Source organism: Tarenaya hassleriana, unplaced genomic scaffold (assembly GCF_000463585.1).
Source record: "Tarenaya hassleriana unplaced genomic scaffold, ASM46358v1 Cleome25, whole genome shotgun sequence".
Taxonomy (NCBI): Eukaryota; Viridiplantae; Streptophyta; class Magnoliopsida; order Brassicales; family Cleomaceae; genus Tarenaya; species Tarenaya hassleriana.
The window spans coordinates 1,409,145-1,428,688 of NW_010965775.1; the positions used below are offsets into that span (position 1 = coordinate 1,409,145).

General features: G+C 39.3%; 4 protein-coding genes across 5 annotated transcripts; 3 read left to right on the top strand and 1 right to left on the bottom strand.

The window, feature by feature from the left end:
* The first annotated feature begins 1,360 nt into the window (after positions 1 to 1,360).
* LOC104816433 (protein RNA-directed DNA methylation 3) lies at positions 1,361 to 9,084 on the top strand. Of its 2 annotated transcripts, XM_010545265.1 has the most exons (19): positions 1,361 to 1,633; positions 2,358 to 2,605; positions 2,702 to 2,857; positions 2,986 to 3,144; positions 3,239 to 3,322; positions 3,446 to 3,513; positions 3,597 to 3,929; positions 4,035 to 4,086; positions 4,160 to 4,315; positions 4,528 to 4,671; positions 4,754 to 4,856; positions 4,928 to 5,077; positions 5,164 to 5,215; positions 5,316 to 5,380; positions 5,597 to 5,666; positions 6,022 to 6,058; positions 6,159 to 7,205; positions 7,319 to 7,739; positions 7,797 to 9,084. In XM_010545265.1, the coding sequence occupies exons 1-19, from the start codon at positions 1,441 to 1,443 to the stop codon at positions 8,843 to 8,845; spliced, it is 4,587 nt and encodes a 1,528-aa protein (XP_010543567.1). In that variant the 5' UTR covers positions 1,361 to 1,440; the 3' UTR covers positions 8,846 to 9,084. The 2 variants fall into 2 exon arrangements, with proteins under 2 accessions (XP_010543567.1, XP_010543566.1); XM_010545264.1 differs by having other exon boundaries at positions 7,319 to 9,084.
* Positions 8,936 to 12,750, bottom strand: LOC104816432 (probable pectate lyase 5). The gene is made up of 5 exons (XM_010545263.2): positions 12,367 to 12,750; positions 11,266 to 11,970; positions 10,928 to 11,144; positions 10,493 to 10,698; positions 8,936 to 9,729 (listed from the first exon to the last, which is right to left on the bottom strand). The coding sequence occupies exons 1-5, from the start codon at positions 12,537 to 12,539 to the stop codon at positions 9,522 to 9,524; spliced, it is 1,509 nt and encodes a 502-aa protein (XP_010543565.1). The 5' UTR covers positions 12,540 to 12,750; the 3' UTR covers positions 8,936 to 9,521.
* A 585-nt stretch (positions 12,751 to 13,335) lies between these two features.
* LOC104816434 (shugoshin-1-like) lies at positions 13,336 to 17,250 on the top strand. Its single transcript, XM_010545267.2, has 16 exons — positions 13,336 to 13,353; positions 13,814 to 13,908; positions 14,284 to 14,453; positions 14,564 to 14,601; positions 14,689 to 14,797; positions 14,904 to 14,927; positions 15,023 to 15,091; positions 15,174 to 15,215; positions 15,312 to 15,408; positions 15,485 to 15,542; positions 15,647 to 15,781; positions 15,909 to 16,013; positions 16,099 to 16,203; positions 16,281 to 16,385; positions 16,501 to 16,605; positions 16,689 to 17,250. The coding sequence occupies exons 2-16, from the start codon at positions 13,863 to 13,865 to the stop codon at positions 16,981 to 16,983; spliced, it is 1,503 nt and encodes a 500-aa protein (XP_010543569.1). The 5' UTR covers positions 13,336 to 13,353; positions 13,814 to 13,862; the 3' UTR covers positions 16,984 to 17,250.
* Positions 17,251 to 17,668: 418 nt separating this feature from the next.
* Positions 17,669 to 18,513, top strand: LOC104816435. Its single transcript, XM_010545268.1, has one exon. It carries the CDS (start codon positions 17,888 to 17,890, stop codon positions 18,320 to 18,322), a length of 435 nt encoding a protein of 144 aa, XP_010543570.1. The 5' UTR covers positions 17,669 to 17,887; the 3' UTR covers positions 18,323 to 18,513.
* Positions 18,514 to 19,544: the final 1,031 nt, after the last annotated feature.

The following is a 19,544-nucleotide window of genomic DNA, read 5'->3' on the forward strand; positions in this document are numbered from 1 at the left end:
TATTATATATTTTTTTTAATAAATATTTGAGATCCTCTCTATAATTTTCACTTATCTACAATTTTTCCAATTAGTTAGATATTCAACAAAATAGTTAGATTTTTTTTCCTTTTCATTTTAGTTATTTCCAATTTGCATAATCCTTTGGTAAATAACAATAAGTTTCCATTTTTCTAATCATAATTCAATCTCCTATATATTACCATATCCATCCGTACGCCTCCGCAGTCCCCACGTTCTGCATATAATGTCTTGGTAATGTGATCAATTTTGTATCCTCATTTTTAAAATAGGATTACTCTATTTTAATTCATATTTAGTTTTTCTCTCTATATCTATCAATTGTCTACGTTTTTCAATTAATTATATAGATATTTTTAAGATTTTAATTGGTGATTTTTTTTAATTCTATTAATTATTTAAATTTGTTTACGATTTGCTTATCTTCACTGTTATATTATTTAAAATGTCTTTTTTAGACACTTTTTTTTTCTACAAAAAATTTAAGTATTAGATTTTCGTTTTATGTTACAAGTTTGTTATTTTTGCTTGCAAAATATCTATTATCTCGGTTTGTTGAATAGAGCATTAATCTTTTTTATATGAAAAAGTTATGATTTCTATTAATTATATTGAGCTTCTCTTTGTAATTAATTATTTAAATTTGTATTTTTTTTGTTTAAAGGTATTATTTATTTGCTGTGAATTTGTTTTCATTCTATCATTATTATTGTGTTAATATTGTTTTTAGTTTTGGTTTGAGTTCTATTCAATGATTTCCTAATTTAATTTTTCATTTTACAAAAAAAAATAAATCTATTCATTTTTATATTAGATTCGATTATAAATTTTTTAATAAAATATACTCATTATCTGTAAAATAATTTTTTTTTAACTTTCGATTTTAATTCATTTTTCTCATTATAAAAAATATATCTCATTATATTTTTATACTGGATTTGGTCCAATTACAATTATAAATGTCAACCAATAATTGTTTCTTGGTTTCCTACAAAATAATTTGTTATATCAGCCTTTATTCAAGTTTGAAATTCTATAAAAGAAATCGCATTCTACAAATTACAACGACATACACCCAAAAAAAAATTACAATAACATAAATGATTTTTTTTTCTAAAGTCACCAATAATTTTTTTAAAAATAAAATGGTGTCGTCCGACCTTTTTCTAATGGGCCTAACAACTGCTAAAGCTCAGTAAGTTGCCGAAAAGGCCCAGTGATATATCCGTTGCGCTCCCTTATAAGAGGGGTAAAACGGTAAATTCAAATAAGTTGCGATATTTACTTATTATAAATATGGACCGCCGCATCGTCTCTCCTCTCTCCCAAAGCACTTTGTTTCTCTTCTTCACTCTCTTGTTCGAGATGGATTTCTTCGCGTGATCGCACATTTTCGGCGAATCGTACAAGCGCATCGTCATGGATCGCAAGGGAAAGCAGGTTGCCGGAATTGGTTCATATTCCGGCGGGATGAAGCGGAAGAGGGTAGATGACGGAGAAGCGTCCGGGAGTCGGAACAAGAGGAGGAATCCCGAAGTTCTTCAGTTCATCGAGGATTCTTCTGTTGTTGGATACTATGGTGAAAGCAGTGACGAGGAGAATTTCATCGATGGTATGTGAATTTCTCTTATCCGTTGTTCTTTTCTCTTCGAGGTCTCTAGGGTTTTGCCTCCGTTTGTTCTGTCTCTGTGATTTTGTGTTTGCATGGATTCCTATGGTTCTGCAACTGATTTTCTCCACGTTTTCATTTCCGTTCTTATGTACTATGGCTGTCTTGGATTCTTGATTCTGATTTGTTTGGTGAAATGGCGACGAACGTGGTGTCGGTTTTTTGGGGAAAGCGAATATCTCACTCTTGCTTGGATATTCAGTATGTTTTTTCATCTGCATTTGGGTGTTTCCTTATTATCCACTGTGGGTATCTTTTGGATTCACCTCCTGAATTCTTTTTTTTGGGCAATGCGATGATGTATTAGCTTCAGATGGCTTTTTTATCCTGTTGTGGTGGACTCGGAGGCTACATGGTAGAGATTTGTGTCCTCTGGTTGATTGTTTGTGATGAAGCGACCAGGGCTGGGAACATTTTTCTTGCGACAGTATTAAATCCTAATTTTTTTCCTACGATTTTTGTCTCACATGCGCTGTGGTTGATCATTGCTGGATCTTGCTTCTGTTATAGCTTTCAATACATTTCAAAGTTCATGTTAACTGCCGACTGATTGTTAATCCACTTGATCATGGAGAACCTGATTGTTTGTTTTCAAGCTGCATGTGTGGCTATTTGGTTTGCAATGCTGAATTTTTTTCTCCTTTCTCTGACTAATCTTTTGGAGCAGATATGGAAGACGATGCAGAGCCTGAGAAGAATGATAAGAATAATCCAGCGAAAACCAGCGACCCTGCTTTTGTTTTCCCAAAGGAGGAAGAGATTGATGAGGAAGAATATGATAAAATGATGGAGGATAGATATAAACCAGGTTCTGGATTTGGTAGATATACTGATGATGACGTTAAAAGATCAATTGAAATGGATTCTCTTGCTCCTACCTCTAAGGATCCACTACTTTGGAAAATCAAATGCGTGGTATGTTATCTTGTCTAGATCGATTGACTGATTCTATGTTTATGCATGACTATAATTTTCCTGCGTCTGTTAATTCCATGAAACTCGTTGTTGTAGACTGGACGGGAGAAGCACTCCGTTTTCTGTTTGATGCACAAGTTTGTTGAATTGCGGAAGTTACACACAAAATTGCAGATAATATCTTCTTTTTTCTTGGAACATGTCAAGGGTTTTATATTCATAGAAGCTGAAAAGGAATGCGATATTCTCGAGGTACTATATATTCGGTGTGTTTATGTTGGATTTGGATGTTGGATTGCTGTACCTGAGAGTATCTCTAGGTATTTTGCTTTGGCCGTAATCAATACATGTATGATATATCACATGAACTTTTTGTCTAGGCATGCAAAGGATTACCTGGTATATATTCAACTAGTATGATGTTGGTTCCAAAAAATGAGGGTCCTCGCTTGCTTACTATCCAAAAAAAAACTAAAAAGTTCACTGGGAGCACATGGGCTCGTGTGAAGAATGGGAAATACAAAGGAGATATTACGCAGGTACCTTGTTGGCATTATTGTCTCGTTTTCGGTGTAGTGCAATCTAGCTAGAGTTCATCAACGATTCAACGTTTTGTGCTCTATGTGCTGGTAGGTTGTGGCTGTCAATGACACCCAGAGAAAAGCGCTCATAAAGCTAATACCAAGGATTGACCTACAAGCATTGGCCCAAAAATATGTAACTTTCAGATCCCCGAGCTCATTTGTTCTCTGAAGTTTGCCCCCATCTTTCTCTGTGATTGTCTCCTTTAGCATTATTGTCATCATTCACTTCATGCTTTTCTATTTTTATTTGTAACAGGGTGGTGGAGTTGCTCTCGAGAAAGGCATGGTTCCAGCTCCGAGATTGATCTGTCCTAGTGAACTTGAGTAATATGCATGATCTTTTCTCTTTTTGGTTTATTTAACCATGACTAAGTTTCTAATTTTTCTTCTTTTATGTTGTGCGACAGAGAGTTCCGACCTCTTATTCAAGTTAGGCGTGACCGAGATACTGGAATGACTTTTGAGAATCTTGATGGCCTTATGCTGAAAGATGGATATCTCTACAAAAAAGTATCCTTGGATTCGTTATGCTCATGGGGTGCTGTGCCATCAAAGGATGAGATATTAAAATTTATGCCTGTGGGGCGGAAAGAAGCTGGTGATGTGGAGTGGATTTCGGAAATTTATGGTGAAGAGAAGAAAAAGACTGTTCAAGTCGGCAGAGCGGGTGGGAAAGGAGAGAGTTCATCAGGTTCTATCCCTGAAAATGGATTTGGCTTATATAACCTAGTTTGTTTCAGGTAAGTTTTGTTCAGAATTATGTTTTTTAATCAACCTTTATGGCTTTATCAACCTTTGTTGTGGTTGCATGGATCGATGTGCCATCTCTTTCCTTCTGCTTGCAGTCGAAGAGATTTTGGACTGATTGTCGGTATGGAGAAAGGTGACAGTTACAAGGTATGTTTTCACCAACACCAGCAATCTCTTATTCCTCTACTGGTCGGTTCTAATAACTGGAAAAATGTACCAGATTCTAAAAGAAGGTGCAGATGGGCCCGTTGTTGTCACTGTTGGAAAAAAGGAATTGAAGAATGGCACGTTCGACACAAAATTTACTGCCTTAGATCTAAATAAGAAGCAGATATCTATCAGTGATGTCGTTAAGGTTTCAAAAGGTCCATTAGAGGTGCGATTTCAACTTCATATCCTTACTTGCTTTTTCTGCATTGCTGCATAAGATTTAATGTGCGTCAAATAATGCAAAGCTTAGTAAAGGTCCATTAGATGTGCAACTTCAACTTTATATCCTTATATATTTTTTCAGCATTGCGGCATAAGGTTTAATGTGCATCAAATAATGCAAAGCTTAGTAAAGTGGTACATACCTTTCATATTTAGGGTAAGCAAGGAGTTGTGAGGCAAGTATATCGAGGGGTCATATTTTTTCATGATGAGAATGAAGAAGAAAATGGTGGCTATGTTTGCTGCAAATCTCAAATATGTGAGAAAATCAAGCTCTTCACTGACGTGTCTAACGAAAAGGTAAGGTGTTGCAGTCACCTGGGCTGTCGTTTAATGGATAGCCAGATATTGATGTTCTGATGATGTTTTATTTTTTGTTCAGACTGGTGGATGTGTTGCTTCAGGTTTTGGGGATTCTGTATCTTCCCCAAGATCACCTCTCTCACCGGAAAATGAGTTTCAGCCTAAGGAAAATTTCAGTAAATGTAAGTATTATCTGTTCCCACTATTCTCATTAGTTGTTGCAGACCTTCTCACGAATGATCATGAAATGCAGCCAATCGAGGAGACAGGGATAGTGGGTACTCTATTGGTCAAACCCTGAGGATACGTGTGGGTCCATTAAAGGGGTACCTCTGCCGGGTCCTAGGTATACGTTATTCTGATGTTACGGTCAAGCTTGATTCTCAGCATAAAATTCTCACAGGTTTGTTGAATACTTCTAATTTTTCTATTGTTTGGTATTGTTCTATTTTGACTGTTAAATTGCTTCTTTCATCGACTTACCTGCAGTTAAAAGTGAGCATCTTGCTGAGGTTCGTTGCAAAAATTCTGCGTTAACAAGGTGAGAGATTTTGTGTTATGTTGCATTTCTTTTATATTCATTCATTGTCTGTCTTGTCACTTGGCAACTCTTCTTACATGTCATCTCTTTGCTTTGAAAGCGAGGATGCAGGGCCTAGTTCATTTAAACCGTTTGATTTACTTGGAACTGAAGGCAACTCTGAAGGTTGAGATCTCTTCTTCATGTTTCAATATTTATTTTTCAAATTTGGGTTTATTTGAATAGTAAATGTGGAATTTGAGTTTGATGGCCTTCTCCTGCCATTTTAATTTTTTTTGGCAAGATCTTTTCTTTGTTTCTCCTCAGTTCTTATTTCGATTGTGTGATTTGACATCCCATTCCATCCTTCCTATTTAAATTTTCTTCTTTGTCTACTGGAAGATTGGACGAAGGGAGCAGGGGCATCAGCAGAGGGCGGTGGGTGGAACATGGAAGGTTCTTCTTCAGAGTGGTAAGTCTCTTTGTGGTAGCTCCTTTTAGAATTAAATTCTTTCTCTTTTTGTAGTTTGATTTTGCCTTGTATTACGATATCTTCATGCCTACATAAATTGTGGAAATAAATGAATTACTGGCTAAATATGTTTGCTGTAATTGATGTTTGAGCTCATTGATTTCAGTACTGGATTTCATTTCTTGTAACGTAATATCTATTGGGAGAATCTCATTTGCAGTCCTGGTAATGGATTTGTAACTCTTTAATGATGTTAACTTATTACAAATGATTGCCTCATGGAAATCAATTGTTGCCTATATTGATGTTGCTTGATTTCATCACTTTGATACACGATCTTATAATCATGTTGCAGGAGCTCCTGGGGTAGTAAGCCTACAGCTGGAGATTCGGTGAGTCTGAACATGAGATTTTTCGTTCTTATTGCTTTTGGTTATGTCTCTGTGGCTTGTGGTAGTGAGTCTTAAGATCACGTGCTTTCTGACTGTGCAGTCTCAGCAACAATCAGTCCTGAATGATAATAATTCATCGTGGGCTAGAGCTGCAGAGAATGACAAAACTACCGATCAAGCTGGTGGTTGGAACTCCTGGGGCAAAAAAGATGTTCCTGAAACTGACACTGGTGATGGTACATCTGGTGGTGGTTGGGGAAAGACAGCAACTCTTGATGCAGATGCAGCAGGCTCTTCTAAGGTCGAAGCATCTTCTTGGAGCAAACAAGAAGTTTCCGCTTTTAATAAAGAAGATTCTGGTTCTGGTTGGGGAAAAAGGGATATGGACTCTGTTTGGAATAAGCAAGATGGGAGTACTAATGGAGGTGGGGGTGGAGGTGGAAGTCTGTGGGGAAAGTCAGATGAAGGTTCTTCATGGGCTAAGCATGGAGAAAGCTCCAATGTGAGTAAACGTGATGAGGGCTCGGGATGGGGTACACGAGCTGGGGGTTCTAATTCAAGTCAGAATAAAGAAGAATCTTCTTGGGTTAAACAAGATGGAGACACTGGTTGGGGTAGTGCAAATGATGGTTCTGATAAGTCCCAAAATGATGGAGGTGCTTCTGGATGGGGAAACAGTGATGGAGGATCTAGTTGGAGTAAACAAGATGCGTATTCCAGGGCTAGTCAGAAAGGAGGAGGTTCTTGGGGACAACAGGATAAAGGTTCCGATTGGAGCAAGGAAGGATCCACTTGGGGCAAACAGGATGGAGGATGTGGTTCAGGGGAGAAGGAGGATGTTTCTTGGGGTAAAAAACTTGGAGACTCCCAATCCAGTGAAAAGGAAGTTCCTGGATGGGGTAAACAGGATGGAGGAGGATCCTCGTGGAACAAAGAATCTGATTGGAAACAATCAGCTACTGACAAATCAGGCCTGGAACAACAAAACTGGGAAAGGCCACAGGCATTTGATAGCAGGGGTGGTCGGGGGTTTGGCGGGAGACGAGGAGGTCGCCGAGGTGGCCGGGATCAATTTGGTAGAGGAAGATCCTTTGGTAGGGGGCAGTCATACGGGAATTCATCACAATTTTCTGCCAATGATTCTGCGGTAAGTTTTATGTTTTTTTGTGGAGTATATAAATTTTTCTTCCTATCTACGAATTTGTGTATTAGGTACATTTCCAGTTGAGGCCTGACTTCGTAAATTTCTGGTTACTGTAGGACCCTACTCCGTGGAGTAAACAAGGTGGAAGTTCTGGTTGGGGTGGACAAGACGGAGGTTCATCATGGAGGAAACAAGGTGAAGGATCTGGCTGGGGTAAACAAGATAGTGGTTCGGCTGAGGGCAAGGAAGGCGGTTCGAGCTGGGGTAAGGAAGGAGGTGCCTCTTGGACCAAACAAGATGGTGGTTCCTCCTGGGGTAACAAACAAGATGGTGGTTCGGCTTGGAGCAAGCAAGATGAAGGCTCCTCCTGGGGTAAGAAGCCGGATGGTGGTTCCTCATGGGGTAACAAACTAGATGGTGGTTCCTCATGGGGTAACAAACAAGATGATGGTTCTTCCTGGGGTAACAAACAAGATGGTGGTTCTTCCTGGGGTAACAAACAAGATGGTGGTTCTTCCTGGGGTAACAAACAAGATGGTGGTTCGGCTTGGAGCAAGAAAGATGAAGGCTCCTCCTGGGGTAACAAACAAGATGGTGGTTCTTCCTGGGGTAACAAACAAGATGCTGGTTCGGCTTGGAGCAAAAAAGATGAAGGCTCCTCCTGGGGTAAGAAGCCGGATGGTGGTTCCTCATGGGGTAACAAACTAGATGGTGGTTCTTCCTGGGTTAACAAACAAGATGGTGGTTCCGCATGGGGTAACAAACAAGATGGTGGTTCGGCTTGGAGCAAGCAAGATGAAGGCTCCTCCTGGGGTAAGAAGCCGGATGGTGGTTCCTCGTGGGGTAACAAACAAATTGGTGGTTCGTCTTGGACAAAACAAGATGAGAATGCCCCTTCGAACAAGCATGATGGAGGCTCCACCTGGGGTAATAAGACAGATGGGGTCTCGACTTGGAACAAGAATGACACTGACTCGGGTTGGGGTAAACAGCAGGATGCAGGGACATCCTGGAGCAAACAAGATGATGGTGCAGCATCTGGTAATAAGCTAGATGATGATGGTACTGGTGGGTCTAGCCGGGGCAAACATTCTGGCTGGGGAAACCAGGATAACAGTGGCAAATCCAGCTGGAACAGAGACGGTGAAAACGGGAGTTCAAGCTGGGGAAAGCAGAATGATCAGGGAGGCGGTTCCAGCTGGGCAAAACAGGAAGATGGCGGCGGTTCTAGACAGTGGAATGATCAGAGCAGAAGTTGGGAGGAACAGAGGGATTTTTCTGATGGAAACCGTGGATTCGGTGGAAGAAGAGGGGGAGGGTTTCGTGGAGGTAGGAGCCAGTGGGGTAGAGGAGGAGGAAGATCATTTGATCAATCTGGCGGCTGGAAGAGAGACCAAGGAGGCGATGGTGGACCGGACTGGAAGAAAGGGTGGGGAGAGGATGCGGATAAGGGGGAAGGTTCGGGGTGGGGAAAGAAAGACGAGCCATCATCTAATGGCTGGAACAATGGATCTGGAAGCAATGGAGGGAATGATCAAGAAGGGAATGCTGCTGGGAACAGCCACGAGGAGGCATGGGGCAAAGCATCATCCTGGGGAAAGGGAAATGATAAGGCAGATGGAGGCAACAATGGAGGTTGGTAAGTATCTATCTTTCCACCGCCACTTCTATTATCTCCATGAAAGCTTCAAGTCTTAGGAAAGATTGGAAGAAACTTCTAATTAGGTTCTGTCTTTTTTTTTTCTTTTTGGCTCCTCACTCTCAGTTCATGAGCTGGATTTTTTGTTGTTTTTTTCGGTATCTCGGGCTGAGATTATTGACCGATCATCGCGATGTGATTATGGCCATCTTTTGTGCTTATTAGTTTTTGTTTCTAATTTCATGTTTAGATCTTCCGTTTTTTTTTTTGTTAATTGTGATGACAAGTTTCTGTGATTTTAGGCGCAGCATCATATATATATATATGCGTGTACACGTCAAAGCAAAGATGAAGCAGTATCTTCAACTTTTTTTGTTTTTAGTTTTTAGTTTTTTTTATAGAAGACAAGAGAGAGAATGAAAGAAGATAAAGCTGATCACCGCTCCCTCCCACCAACAAAATTATTTCTTCTTCGAGTCTCCTAATCTTTTTCTCTTTTCCACACCTAAAATTTGCTAGTTTTCTCCCCTAAATTTCAACACGACATTTTTTAAGAATCCTCCTCCAATCGTGAACAAATACCAAAAGCTAGCCCATCATATAGCTATATACCTCCTTTCTTTGGATTCTATATATATATATATATATACCCTCTTGAAGAAGGTAAGAGATCATCATCATCATGGTCTGTGTGGTGTTACATACAAAACTACGATGATAGTCAGTAATATCCGCAAGACTGCGTCCGAATTCGGAGTAGGCCTTGGTGCTGAACTGATCCTGAATATCGCCGAGAAAGGGTCGCCGCCCTTCGTCCGTCCGGTGGTGGTGGCCCTTCCATCGCCCCCACTGTTCCCCGGAATCGCCCCTCCTTGGCCGTTCCTCCCACTGCACACAAAAAGAGTTGTAAACCGTAATTTTTTTCCCCTTTTGTAATTCTCTGTCTTTACGGTCCAAGAAAATGGTTAAAGGTTAGATCTAAGCTCTGAATAATCAATAAGCCACATTCCCATCTTTGCTTTTGCAAATATACATATACATATACATATATATATACAGTTTTCACTCAAGGGTCCCATTTGGGTACTGTTTTTGCTGGAAAGCAGAACAAAGGAGAATCTAATCTAAACTCTTGCACGGATATATATGGCGTGCCCCTATTTATATATATATATATATATATTCCTTATCAACTTTCACTATGTAAAGCCAACTTTTGCTTCCTCATCGATCCAATTATAATCTCCTCTAAGCAAAGCATACCAAAACCCTAATTCGGGTTTGGAGAAATACCAAGTTTTCTTATAACGACAAACACTAAAACCCTAAACGGGATGAAGATCTTTGGGTCAAAAGGAAATGAATCTTTTTCTTCAAAAAAAGAAGGAAAGAGATTGCATCCAGAAATGGTCAAGAAAAGCATATTGATAAAGACAGTAGAAGGCTTTTAGATCTCATCCCCCACGTGCGGAGGAAAAGATTGAAAAAAAAGGTTCAGTTAGTGCATGTGCATGCATGTTCATATATGTTACGTCACGGACCAATTTTATTTCACAACTGTAATTAACATTAATTGAAACGTTATTAAAATTTAATAAACGTTAAAATTAAGGTTTTTTAATGAAAGATCAAAAAGGGCAGAAAAACATACGTGGGATCACCAAAGACGCCGGCATTAAGGGTGAGTTGGTCGATGAGAGCGGCTGCGCGAGGCTGAACGCTGGTTGCTCGAGCGTACTCGTTGGCCGCACCCTCACCTGACGGCACGAAATACGCACCGTTCACCATCATGTCCCCGTCCGTCCTCCAGTTCCATCCCGACCACTCTCTCTCGTCACTGTCCACCCGTTTTGTCACCTTTCCGAAATACATGACCGTATCCGAACTAATTAAGTCCGATGTTAAAAAGTCGAATGGATATGATTTTTCTAAAAAAGAATTTAAACCGAATCCAAACAACAAATATAAAAAATAAATGAAAATCATATTCATGTCGAATTCAACTCGAATTGAATCGGTATTGTACAACTGAACCGAACTATTCACCCCTAGAGTCCACTACAAAAGTATATGAAAATATATATACCTCCTTGGCATTGGAATCGTACGGAGCAGTGTAGCGGTTACCCTGACTGTTGATGGTCGGATTAGCGCTACCGCCAATGGCATACATCTCCCACGCCGTGAAATCGTTGTTAGCGACGTGGATGTAGCCATGCCTGCACCGTGGCATCCGCTGCACCAACGCCTCCCCGAAATGGTTGAACGCTATTGTCACCTGCATCCCCGAGTCCGGCAAGTACCTGTCACGAAATTATCGACCGAATTGGGTTAAATTGAAAAATTCAAAAGTTTATTGATTTTCATGTAAATATTATAATATTATGGGGGGTTTGGAAAATACAGGCTTTTGCTAGGTTTTACCTATCGTCGTGCCCCAAGAGCATGACCTTGTCGTGGTGAGAGAAGTAGCTGTTGGAGATTGTAATGGCGGTGGAACCGAGGATGGCGTCGATGAGACCGTCCGTACAGTAACCCAGAGAACAGTGGTCGACCCAGATGTGATCCGACGCCGAGATCGAGATGCCGTCTCCGTCGGAGTCTCCTCGGGGTCCCACGTGGGTCGGCGACGAAGCGATCAGCGCGTTGCCGGAGGGTTTGCAGTGGTGGACATGAACATTGTGGATGATCACGTGAGAGACTTGCTGGATCGTGATGCATCCATGGCCGGTGATGTGGATGTTGGCTCCGCGGCCATCGATGGTCTTGTAGCTGGAGACGATGAGCTCGTGCTTGAGCTTGATGAGCATGTCGCCGGCGAAGATGATCCAGAGTGGCTCGGATTGGATCACGGCGTGTCGGAGGGTTCCGGGGACTGGGTTGGCGGCGTCTCGGTCGGAGGAGTCGGTGACGACGTAGAACCGGCCGCCTTTGCCGCCGAGAGTGCCGCGGCCGAAGCCGATGGAGCAGTCGGCGAGTAGTTGGCGATTCTCTGCCCAGTTGGGGACGCATCGCCAGCAGTCGTCGATTGGGTTTCCGGTGAGGCATGAGGGATTTTCCGGCGGTGGAGATTGGCCGTATAGTGGGTCTGTGAGGAGGAGTCTTCTCGAGATCGACTCGTTGAGCTTTCTGCATGAAGAGAGAGAGAGAGAAAAATTATAGGTGGTGTTGTTTGGTTGCTGAGAAAATATGCTGAGAATGTCTGGGAAAAACAACAGAGAAGGGTATGCTCTGTTCTGTGAAACAGAGGAATCCTCAGAGGTTAAAATTCAAAACCCATCGATGATTTCTGCCCAAAACATTGAAAAATTTGTGACTTTGGGAGGCTGAAACTTGTAAAGTTCCAGTCTTTGTTAAATCTATGCTAGAATTCGGGAGAATGAGAAAGACCCAGATGATGGAACAGCGAAACGAGGCAAACCCATGTAGGGAGTCGGACAAGAACCAAGGAAAAACAGAGAATTTTGGAGGTAAATCTTTGTCTGATGAAGGAAGGAAACAGAGAATGAATGAGAGAAACTGTACCTTTGAACATCAAGAGCAACATCTCCTGGGAAAGGGTGCTGGTGAGGGAGGGATAGGTTGAATAAAGCCGGAGATGATGAAGAAGAAGAAGCTCTTGCATGGTGACAGAGGGTGTTCAAGAGGCAAACCCAGAGAATGGGCATCCAAGAACATATCCTTTTATGAACCTCCATTAACAATGCACCCCTCTGACAAATCTCTCTCTCTCTCTCTCTCTCTCTCTCTCTCTCTACCTGAGAAACGGACCACCAAAACAAAATAACTGACCTCCGCTTGAACTTTTATGGGGAATTGCGCACTTGGATTATGTTATAACACGAGTGATTTGTCAGAAAAAAAAGGTTATTTATCGATAACACAGTTCTTCAATTGTGTGTTATCCTCTCTCTCTCTCTCTAGGTTGTTTCAAGAAGAAGAAAGGAAGCCCAAGAGAGAGATATCCATTCTCTCTCTCTCTAAATCTATGTTCCTTTCCTCTGAGAGAGATTCTTACTTTTGCAGCGTGTCAGTAACTGGACATTCTTATCTTGCACTATTCCATCATTAAAAGATCCCTCCTTTTGATTAAATATCCCATAACCATGATATGGAATAAAAAAGACATTAGAATCTAGAAATGCCTTGAATTAGATAATAAACCACTCCCTTACCTCAGCAAATTTTGTTCTTCTTCTTGGATCCGAATCTTATTAACAAGATTGATATTCAAAGGCAAGGAGATGACCACAAAATCACTATATGGGTTTTCTCTTGGTATTTATATAATGGGTATGAAACTTTCCATAAGTATTCTCTTTACAAATTCAGAATCTGAACACAAGGACGTTATGGAATCTTAACATTCTCTGTTGTCTCTGATTTTGTTGTTTGTTCTTTTCATGGTTAATGGTTTTAATTTTACCTTCTTTTTTTTTGCTCTAAAGATTATTTTATTCTGCAGATTAAAATTCCTTGCCGGTGGGTTGAAAGAAAATTATGCAGATTATTGTACATATGTTTTTTCTTACATATTTCCGCTTTTTTTTTTTTACATATCAATGCAAGAAAAGCGGAAAACATCGAAGTTTACTTATATTATGGTTAAGAAGGGATATAGGACAAATTTAATGGGGAATAATTATTTATTCTAAAAATAGAAAGTAGACAATAGTTATATAATTAATTTGGTACTTTCAGATATAAAGGTTTTCTTGTGTATAGAATAAATAACATCGCATAAACATTAAATTTGGAATTGTTTTGCAATTTTTTTATGGAACGTTATAAAATATATAAAAAAATATAGAGGACCATGCGTATATATATATGCTATAAGTTCTGTGGTTGACACGTGTAAAAATCTCATTTGTCTGTGACCTTGCACAAGGACAGCCTGTTATTTAGATTTTAAATGGGTTTTATGTAATTTTTAATCATTTTCCCTCTTCGATTCAAAATCCCGACCCAGAGAGAGTGAACCACAGAGGACTTAGGGTTTCTGGTTCTCAATCTCATCAATGGTGGAACTGATGGTTCTCGACGCTGATAATCCTGTTGTCGAAGGTGCGAACTTCATCTTTTCTCCCTATTTCTTGCTCCGCATTCGATTTCTGCTCGTAATTTTCGGTTAATTGAAGACGATAGCTAGTAGTGTCGCCGTTTATCTTTCCGGTTTTAGTGCATTATTTGTTCCATTTTTCAGCATTATCATGGACGATTGCGTTCATATGTCTATCCGGTTGTTGTTTCTTGTCATCTTTTCCTCTTCTGTCTCGCGTTCGAGGTTTCATTTCACTTGTTGGAAGTTGTGATCGCCGCAATGTTCTAAATCTTTACTGTTCTTGTTAAATTTTGGGGCTTGATTGGGTTTATGATGGATTGATAGCTATATATTCAGGGTTTCGTTATACTTGCTTCCTCATTCGATGAAATCTGTAGGGATTCCTAATAATAATGCAAAAGGAGAGAAAATGATTCTGCAGCCTTCCATAAGCAGTGCACAAAGGAGGAAACTCGCGGATATTAGTAATTTTCAGGATCAGGCAGCAAAGCAGCAGCAAAAAAATGTAGTTCTCTCATCCAAGGAGTACACCCAAAGACTTCAAAAGGCACTCGCTTTCACTTAATTTTATTGACTTACTCAGTAGCAGTATTCTTGGCATGTGAGAAGATGTTTCACGCTTTGTTGATTAACTGATTTGTGTTATTTATTTCTCAGGAAAACATGACACTGATGAAAGTCCTCACAGAGAGAAAGTATGTGGTCCTGTTTGTACATGTATGTCTCTGATGAGAGTCTTGTTTATGTCATTCGTTTGCTTATATTTTTCTTATTGCCTGCAGTAAAATCATAGAGTTGAGTGGGATTGAGTTGCAGAAACTCAGAATCAACTTACAGAAGATGCAGGAACAAAATGTTCAGCTTGCGCAGGCAAACAGTCAGATGTTGGCGGTACGTATACCATTATATGGCTATGGATGAGTTGATCATGTGAATGTTTGAATGCATATGGTTACAATATTCTATCAATGTCCCTTATTCTTCTTTTTCTTGGCAGGAGCTCAATACGAACAGAGATAGAGTATGTACTACTGGAACCCTAGTTGTTTGAGGCCTGGCTTTTACTTGATTGATTGCCTTTTGTAAGTTCCTCAGTAACATCTGTGTATATTTCAGCTGAAGGCACTTCATCACGAGCTTGGTTGCAAGAATGGGATACTCAAAGCAAGAAAAATGCAGCCTGAGGTCTGTTATCTATTGATCTGTATGTTCTTCACTGTCCATAATTACCCGGTAGACTTGAGAATTCATTACCTTTTCTGTCCAGGGGCAAACAATTCCAACTACACATCAAGCATCCCAAAACAAGGTGCTTATTAGATTTGATCTTGTCGACCTCTAGAACAGGATTTTATAACTATTATTTTGCATTGTTTTCACATTATTTTCTTTTGTTCTCCTAAAGGTTGGAGCAAATATTCTTGGTGGAGCTTGTGAATCCTTTCAGGCAGATGACTTAGATCACAAGAATACCAAGAGAAAGCGACAATCGAAGATTAAATGTAACCTGTTCTGCTTAGGTTCTGTGGATCCTTGCTATTGGTTCACTTGCTAATCATCTATCAATTGCACTTTCAGCTTCAGGAAGCTCTGTCGTCAAGTCAGTGCACGCGAATGAGAAAGCTAGCAATAAAAGGTCCAGTGATCTTCTTGTTAGATCTGCCTTTTTTTTTGTTTCTTTTAGTCTTAGGGAAAAATTGTACAATTAAGTAATCCTCGGATATGATTCTTTCTCTCTAGGAGAGTTTCTGGAAGAAAAAACGTGACAAATGCTGGAGTAATAGATAATACTGGCAACTCTGAAGACAGCATCAATAACAAGGAGCTTGTCCTTGATGAGGCAAACCCAGTTAAGGAAAATGTCCATGACAAAAGGTTCCAGTAATCAGTGCAATCGGATGGCTTATTTCTGATTTTTGTTTTTGAAGTTAGTCATCCGAACTCTAGAGAAACAATAACTTATCTGTGCTTTTATCTTCATTTTGGGTTTATTTTGGTGTAGGCATTGTGTGCGGAGGCAGTCTGCTCGCTTTGTTTGCCATGAAGCTGAACAAGCTGAAAACTTGCATGTCATGGGCGATGCTAAAGTGATGGAGGACGATACAAGGTTTGTCAACCATTTCAGATGAGAGATCTGGACGATGAATGGTGGAAAAGAAACTTACACTTACACATGTACTGTTTCAAAACAGGTCCTCGTTGAGAAGACAATCGGCTGGGTTAAAATCCCAACAACCTGAATTATCTGAAAACTTGCATCAGACACATGAATTCAAAGAGAGAACCAAAACCAGGAGGTCTGTTCGAGCATGTTTTTGTTCCGTTTACCAGTACCTCTGTATAGAGATCATAAAGTTAACTGTAAATTGAACAGGGCCTCTGTTAGAAGGCAGTCCATGAGGATAAATTTCCAAGAACCTGAACCGAACGGTGAAGTGAACGATGGAACTGATGCTGAAGAGTCAACAGGCGATGCAGGGTTTGCTAAACCATATCTTTTTTATTTACCCTTTTTCTTTCGACGCATAGCAGCAGTGAATCAATTTTGCAATCTAACTGTCGAAACTACTGCCTTTTTTTTTACATCTTTGCAGATGTTCTGCAAGAAGAGAAGATGTTGTGTCTAAATCTGAAGCAGTGCAACCATCTGAAAACTTGAATGAAAAACGTGACACGAAGGAGACAACAAGGAAACACAGGTTTCTTCTTTAGTGCTTGCGAATTTCCCCGCCTTTTCCGCTGGTGACTTAACATTATCAATTTGTGGTGGTTTGCCTCGCAGGACCTCCACAAGAAGTAGACTGTCTAATCCTCAAGTAGCTGAAGCAGCCGATGGGATCATATCTAAAGACCCTTACTTAAGTCGTGAAAAAGACGTGAAGGAGCCTAATCCACCGCAGTCATCGTATTCTGGAAAGGCGGGCAATGATGATAAAGAACCAAAGAACGTGCCTGGAGATGATGAAACCGAGGGGACGAGAAGAATATCAGTCGGGAGACCCTCGAGACTAGCGTCTGCTAAAATCCAATCGTACAAAGAAGTGTCGCTTAAAGTGAAGATGCGACGGCCCGGGTAAGCAAATGAATGTCTTCTGCGTCGGTTTTTGATATGTAGAAGCAGTAGGAGAAGTGCAGAGGCAGAAGCTAGTCATTAGAGGAATGATTCTCTCTCTGTTTCTTCTTCTGCAATTTCATTTGTCTTTAGCATTGCTAAATCACAATGTATTTTGGCTGTGATGTTTATGTCTGAGTTTGTAGTGACCGTACAAGTGAATGTGCCCTTTGGTCTCTTTGTTTTGTACTTGTATCTACAGTTTGGCTTTAATGCATGTTCCGTTCATTCTTATACATATATGTATATATATATATGAATGAATATTATTTTGAAGTAATATTTGACAATGAAAAAACAAACCGTGGATCGTTTACAAGCTTGGGTTGGGATGACATTACACTGGTTCTCTAAACGTCTTTGGCCTTTCCTGAATTTAAAATATATTCGCATTTATTTGTACGTGTTTACTTTTTTTTTTTATAAACTAAAACAAAATCCCATATAAATATAAAAAAGTTTCTTATCCATTTTGATTTTACAAAAATTCTACTAAAATTACATTGATGCTATATTTTATGTTCGACATGTAATTTTTAGTAATCCATGTAAAATTCTGTATAGTCTTTTATAAGTTTTTTGAAATCCTTAATTTCTATTAGGAATCAAATAGTGTTTCCCCCCCCCCCCCAGGATGATACTGTTTTCTATTCTCAGCAGTTGACGGCTCTCGTTAATTTTGGCAAAACTGTTAGATTAGTTCTTAAATCAAGAAACTAAATAAAGGAAACGCTAGAAGATTCATAACGCACAATCTGCTAAAACATATATACATATACATATATATACATACAATCACGCGCCTATATATCCCTATATAAACACCCCTCAACCCTCCATCTCTCTAGGGCGAAGTTTGCAAACCGAGAATGGGAGGAATGGCTTTCAGATGGATGATTCTGGTAATAGTTGCTGCCTCTGTCATTGAGCTGAACGATGCGAAAGAAGTTCCGTTTTCGACAGAAAACACGGTGGTGGTCAAGAACCTGCTGAGTATCAACAAGAACCTCAAAGTCCACTGCAGGTCCAAGGACAACGACTTGGGCGTCCGTATACTGACGAGCCTTCACAACTCTTACGAGTTCCATTTCGCCGACAACATTATCGGGACGACCTTGTTCTGGTGCAACGTGTGGCAGGGTCGTAATTACGAGCACCACCAGGTGTTCGAAGCGTATAAAGCCAAGTGGTATAACAGATACAATCAATTGTACAAGTGGGAGGCGAGAGACGACGGTGTTTACTTTGGTCATAATGAGCAAGTTCCTGTTTTCAAGTACGCTTGGGATGTTCCACACAAGTGATTTGGAGAGAAAATCTCTCTCTCCCTCTCTCTCTCTCTCTCTAGATCTCTCTCTCTCTAGATCTCTCTCTCGTTTGGGTATGAGTTGTTTTGGTTGGTGATGGAATTACCATGCGATGTATGCTCGAGAAGAATCATTATCATGTATTCGAATGCTTTATATATGGATTAATGTGAGCCTAATTATCTTCATATGCCTTGTATATATTTTTTCTTTTCTTTTTATGAAATTCTTGAATATGATCGTATAGAAGATCATAAAAAAAAAAAAGAATATGTCATATATTGCAATTAGATTCACACACAACAAAGATTTGGGGGCTTTTTATTAAAAATCTTTCTGTCACTTGCTATTGGAGTTCCTTTTTTTTTAATAAAAAAAAAACAAATTAATTTTTGTTCCGGTTTTTTGTCCTTTACAATATTTTTTTTCTTGAATCTCCTCAATATTATCAGTTTACGACGAGTTTACATGTTTTTACAATGCTCGGAAATTAAACAATACAATATTTTTTGTATGAATGAATTTAGGTTCTTCATGCTTATATCTATAATTGAATAATATTTAAGCTAATATTGACAAGGAAAACCTACACTAAAAAGCAAACTTTGGATTCTTTGCACGATTTGGATGGCATTAGTCCTTACAATGTCTTTGGTGGAATTCACTTAATTTTTATTTGTTTTTGTTTCCATTTTATAATTTCCTTCTATTTAGAAAGAGCCAACGGAAGGACAATTAGGGCTAATTAAACCATATTCTGTTTTAATCAAACGTTTTCATCCCTAGAGAAAAGCCATTACAATGGGAAACCGAAGGTCTAAAACTTTAAAAATTTATGGCCGATTTTTTTTGTTTTTAATAAAGAGGAAAACGTACACTATCTCATTAATAATTTGAAAAAGTTAAAACATTGCAGCATTTATTTATAACAAAAAAAATCTAAATATTTTCTTTTTTGAATATGAAAACCTCTTTGAAATGTTTCCATACGAATTTGGAAAGATTTGCAACATCTTAGTTGAAGAAGACATATAATAATAACCTTAAGGTCATATATATATATATATATATATATATATTATTGGACATGTTTAGAGAATTGAGTTGATTTTTTCAGCAAATTTTTGGCCAAATAATTGGACTATAAACGGACATTATATAACAATGAAATTAAACCCAAACCGAGTATAAAAGTAAGCGTTTTGAGTTTCAGTTCGGT

Bases quoted from the DNA above. Each gene is read 5' to 3' on its own strand.
- LOC104816433 (XM_010545264.1), top strand. From the start codon at position 1,441: ATGGATCGCAAGGGAAAGCAGGTTGCCGGAATTGGTTCATATTCCGGC. The intron at 3,514-3,596 runs GTAATATGCATG...GTTGTGCGACAG, and splicing joins ATCTGTCCTAGTGAACTTGA to AGAGTTCCGACCTCTTATTC. The intron at 5,216-5,315 runs GTGAGAGATTTT...TTGCTTTGAAAG, and splicing joins AAAAATTCTGCGTTAACAAG to CGAGGATGCAGGGCCTAGTT.
- LOC104816432 (XM_010545263.2), bottom strand. From the start codon at position 12,539: ATGGAGGTTCATAAAAGGATATGTTCTTGGATGCCCATTCTCTGGGTT. The intron at 11,971-12,366 runs GTACAGTTTCTC...CTCTTCATGCAG, and splicing joins GTTGCTCTTGATGTTCAAAG to AAAGCTCAACGAGTCGATCT. The intron at 11,145-11,265 runs GTAAAACCTAGC...ATTTCGTGACAG, and splicing joins CTCTTGGGGCACGACGATAG to GTACTTGCCGGACTCGGGGA.
- LOC104816434 (XM_010545267.2), top strand. From the start codon at position 13,863: ATGGTGGAACTGATGGTTCTCGACGCTGATAATCCTGTTGTCGAAG. The intron at 14,798-14,903 runs GTACGTATACCA...TTTTCTTGGCAG, and splicing joins CAAACAGTCAGATGTTGGCG to GAGCTCAATACGAACAGAGA. The intron at 15,092-15,173 runs GTCTGTTATCTA...TTTTCTGTCCAG, and splicing joins CAAGAAAAATGCAGCCTGAG to GGGCAAACAATTCCAACTAC.
- LOC104816435 (XM_010545268.1), top strand. From the start codon at position 17,888: ATGGGAGGAATGGCTTTCAGATGGATGATTCTGGTAATAGTTGCTGCC.